Below are 4,657 nucleotides of genomic sequence, written 5' to 3' on the forward strand. Positions count from 1 at the left end.
CTGGGGCGTTTTGCAGGATGTGATAGAGATGCTCTAAAGCGACAGTTTGGGACTGTGTTTGCGGCAGTGGTTTAACCGTGTGCGACGGACGGTTCTCCCCACTGTCCTATATATAGGTCTCTGGTCTCGCTTCCGAGCTCCTCCGTAGAAGCGCGATTTGTTTGACGTAGCCAGTGCCCAGTGGCGCAGTGGTAGCTAGCGAGCGAGCGTGTGCCACGACTCCATCACAAGCTATACGTACGTGTCTAAGCTAGCATCTATCTCTAGGTCGACCATGCTGGCCTTCGCCGAGGGCACGAGCTGCACGACCACCGATCCGCCTCTGGCGGACAGCTACCGCGCGCTGCTCTGCAGAGGCGAGCTCGAGGGCGTCGGCGCTGCGTCGGCGCATGCGGTGGAGAGCCTGGCCATGCTGGAGCGTGATCTGCCGATCATCGACTTGGAGCGCCTGGCGAGCCGCGACTCGAGGGAGAGCAAGGCGTGCGCGGACGCCATGGCGAGAGCGGCGTCAGAGTGGGGCTTCTTCCAGGTGGTCAACCACGGCGTGGGGCGGGACCTCCTGGAGGAGATGAGGCGGGAGCAGGCGAAGCTATTCCGCCTGCCGTTCCGTACCAAAGACAAAGCCGGGCTCCTCAACGGCTCGTACCGGTGGGGCAACCCGACGGCCACGTCGCTCGGGCAGCTCTCGTGGTCGGAGTCCTTCCACGTTCCGCTCCCCAGCATCTCCCGGGAAGACTGCGACTACGGAAAGCTCAACTCCTTGAGGTAGAGTACGTGCGTAAGCATGCATGCAAGCCCGTATGCATGCATGATTACTGTAGGTCGTCTGATGGCTGATGGGCAAGAGTTTTGTTACGCGAGCAGGGGAGTGATGCAGGTGGTGGCGGACGCGATGTCGCGTGTGGCGTACACGGTGGCCGGGACTCTTGCGGAGAACCTCGGGCAAGAGGCAGGGGGCGGCGAGCCGGTGTTCCCGGCAGGGTGCGACGGGACGACGTGCTTCCTGCGGCTGAACAGGTACCCGGCGTGCCCGTTCGCGGCGGACTCCTTCGGCATGGTGCCGCACACGGACAGCGACTTCCTCACCATCCTCTGCCAGGACCAGGTCGGGGGCCTACAGCTCATCAAGGACTCCCACTGGGTCGCCGTGAAGCCCCGCGCCAACGCGCTCATTGTCAACGTCGGCGATCTGTTTCAGGCGTGGAGCAACAACAGTTACAAGAGCGTGGAGCACAAGGTGGTGGCCAACTCCAAGGCGGAGCGCTTCTCCGTCGCCTACTTCATGTGCCCGTTGTCGGACTCGCCAGTCGGCACATACGGGGAGCCCTCGCCGTACAAGCCGTTTACCTTCGGGGAGTATAGAAGGAGTGTGCGGGATGATGTCGAGAGAACCGGGAAAAAGATTGGACTCCCCAACTTTCTCAAACGTTCTACCGTTCACGGCCTCGATGACGACATCATGGACCTCTCTTCTTAACTGTGTGAACTCAGTCTCACCGTCCGCAGTTCGGAATCAGCACACCTCAATGATACATATGCTTCTGCCTATTTTAGAAAGAAAAAAAATCAGACGACCTTGTGACATACAGGTAGTACAACGGTAGAGCCGTCGACTACAATGAATGTACCAAGATATGGTACCATTCGGTTACAATTTGTTAGGGATCCTAACCGATCGTGGTACCATTCGGTCGCACAAGAGAACGTTCAAGCCCAAGTCACACGGGTGGCTACTGGCTAGACCGGTAGTGGGATGGTGGTGGCGACATGCTGCCAGATGGCCTCTGTAGGTTTTGTCATTGATGTATATTATGGTGACTTGATACATGAGAAACATTCATAATCATGGTTCAGCGATATAGACATCTATGTTGAATCTCGTCAGCAAATATCAGTGTCATGTTGTGATTGTTGGTCTTGATAAAACCACCATGCACGTCAAATTTCTAACAAAACAGAAGAGGCACCTTCGCATCTTACCACCACTAACTCATAGTACTTGCTGGCACTGCATGGTCTGTCTGACTCCAGCTTACGATGACAAACAATTTTACCATCAATTTGGTCTTACTTGTCTTTTAGCAAAGTTGCCAGGGGTCATTTCACTGTCGAAGAGTTTACAATGCACACATTATCGAGAGTGATCCAGAGGAACAATTGTCATGAAGCTTTTCACACAAAGGGTGCGATGCAAAAATAATTGCACCAAACTCCCTATGGGTCCTTGTGCTTGTCGCTGCCTTGGAGAAGTTAACCACAAAAATTAATACCTAAAGCTCCAAGAAGGCACCATTGCAGCTCACCTGTTGTGCAGACCTTAGACTTGGGCCACCGTAAGGGACAAAACCATTGCTGCTAAGAGCATCTCCAGCCGTTCGGTCTCCCAGGGCGTCGAAAAAGAACCCCCTGGGGGCAAGCTGGCGCTAGATTGTCTCAGCCGCTCGCCCCAGGGTCGTCCCAGACACGTATTTTTTTATTTTAAAACATCTGAATTCGGCAAAATTTGGCCAAATTCGGCATAAATTCGGCTAACTTGACATTCAATTTCAACATGTTCGGCGTTTACATAAACTATTAAAAAAACAACTACAGGGCGAAGAAGTCGCTGAGCGCCGCGAAGTCGTCGACGTCGCCGTCGTCCTCGTCGTCGGCGGCGGCCTTCTCCTTCTTGATGGCGCGGCCTCCCCTGCTGCTCCCCTGCCCGGCGTCTCCAAGGCGGACCGGTGGTGGCGGCGCGTCGTCGTCGTCGCTGTCGTCGAGGACGACGACGCCTCCCTCGTCCTGGCCGCGGTGCCGGGCTTCGAAGCGCTCGAAGGCGGCGATCTGGTGTTGCAGCTCCATCTGCGTCTAGTTGTCGCGCGCCCACTTCATGGCCGCCTCGTCATCGATCTCCTCCTCCTTGACGCCACCAATGAGCCCGGGGAGCCCCGACTCCCGCTTGACGGTGGCGAGCCCCGGCTCCGTCTTCGGTTTGATGAAGCACGGAGGTGCCGAGGAGGAGGCGCGCCAGCCGCCCTCGTTAATGACGATGCCGGCGCTGCGGGTGCGCCGACCGAGCGGCGTCTCCGCGGCAGGCTCGGGCTTGACGCCGAAGAGTGCCGGCGAGCCGGTAGAGTGGGAGGAGGAGGAAGAGCCGAACCTCCTCAGCACCCACGGCCCGGCGCTTCGGCGAGGGGGGGGGGGGGGCGGACGCCGCGGCAAGGTTTGCCAGCGGCGGGTTGTTGCCGCCCTCGAGGTACTCCAGCACCCCGTGCAGTGTGCGGCCGAGGACGCCCCACCAGAGGCGGCGACCGTTGCTGTTCTTGATGCCCCCCACTACCAGCGCCCCGTTCGTGGACGCCAGCCGATGTGCCTGCCGCCGCTGGAAATACTCCGTCCACGCCGCGTGGTTGTCGGCGGCGTACTGGGGAAGGGCGCGCTACTCCTCAGTCAGGGCCGACCGCACGCGGTCGACCTCAGCGGCGAAGAAGTCGGGGCGCGCGTCGACGTCGGGCACCGGCGGGATGGGGACGCCGCCGTTGCTGAGCCTCCACCCTCAAGATGGCAACGGGGATGGAACCCATCGGCTTTTGCCTTCCCAAACCCATCCCCACAAGAAAATCGTAAACCCGTCCCCGTCCACGTCATCGTGCGCGGGGCTAGTTTTTCACCCGTCCCCTAAACCCATCGGGTTTTCTAAACCCACGGGGAACCCGCGGGGAAATCGACATATATAAGGAAACATAGAAACAAAGAATAATATTTCGACAACAAAATGATATCACATTTCAGCAACATAGATAATCAAATTTCAGCAACAAACAGGAGCATATTTCAGCCATACATGGTTAAACAAGATGTCCAATTACATAAGTTCTAAAATATAATTCTTGGTTCAAAAATCAAAAGCACAAATGAGACGAAATAGTCCAATACATAAGTTTTGAAATAGAATTCATAGTTCACAAATCACTTCAAATGAGGAATCATCATAGCATCTTTCACATCTCCAAATCTCCAAAAGACTATCTTCAAAGCTTCCAAAGCCAAATCAAAGTGCCAAGTCCTAGAGAAGATCAAAATGCGCTCAAGCTTGGTAAAAAAATGTATTTTGCCGGGTTTGTCGGGTTTCGGGTTCGGGGACTACCGAAACGGGTGCAAACCCATGAAACGTGTCGGGTTGTATAATGTGCCCAACAACAGCCCCGCGGGGATGAAAAGATGCCCATCCCCGTCCCCTAATAGGGTAAAAACCCGCGGGGATGCGGATTTCGGGGCCCCATTGCCATCTTGACTCCACCCTGTTGGCCCGGCGCGCATGTCCGGCGGCCCCGGGATGTTGGCCTCAAACAGAAGCCATGCCTCCGACGACTGGAGCGAGCGGCGGCCGAAGCTGTTGGCCGCCGCGGCGTCGCCGGGGAAGCGTTCGGCCATCGCTGGAGGGAAGGGGAGGACGGGGGAGGTAGAGCTCGGCGGTGCGGACGGGAGAGAGTAGAGCTCGACGGAAGCTGGTTTGGGCTCGGGATGGTGTGGCCAGCGGCGAGGGGGAGCGGCGGGTCTTTATAGCCCGCGCCGTGTGTACGCATAGCGGGAGGGGAGGCGTCGCCGCGCCGCCCGTGATGCGCCGACCCGTGAGGAATCAATGGAAGGCTGACCGACGGCAGCCTTGCCATTGATT

The 4,657-nt window shown here is 57.3% G+C and overlaps 1 protein-coding gene across 1 annotated transcript; it reads left to right on the forward strand.

Moving 5' to 3' along the window:
- Window positions 1–274: 274 nt before the first annotated feature.
- Window positions 275–1,477, forward strand: LOC125554158 (gibberellin 2-beta-dioxygenase 6-like). The gene is made up of 2 exons (XM_048717756.2): window positions 275–765; window positions 865–1,477. Exons 1-2 carry the CDS (start codon window positions 275–277, stop codon window positions 1,475–1,477), a joined length of 1,104 nt encoding a protein of 367 aa, XP_048573713.1.
- Window positions 1,478–4,657: the final 3,180 nt, after the last annotated feature.

Source organism: Triticum urartu, chromosome 4A (assembly GCF_056163025.1).
Source record: "Triticum urartu cultivar PI428250 chromosome 4A, HENAU_Tu73, whole genome shotgun sequence".
Lineage (NCBI taxonomy): Eukaryota > Viridiplantae > Streptophyta > Magnoliopsida > Poales > Poaceae > Triticum > Triticum urartu.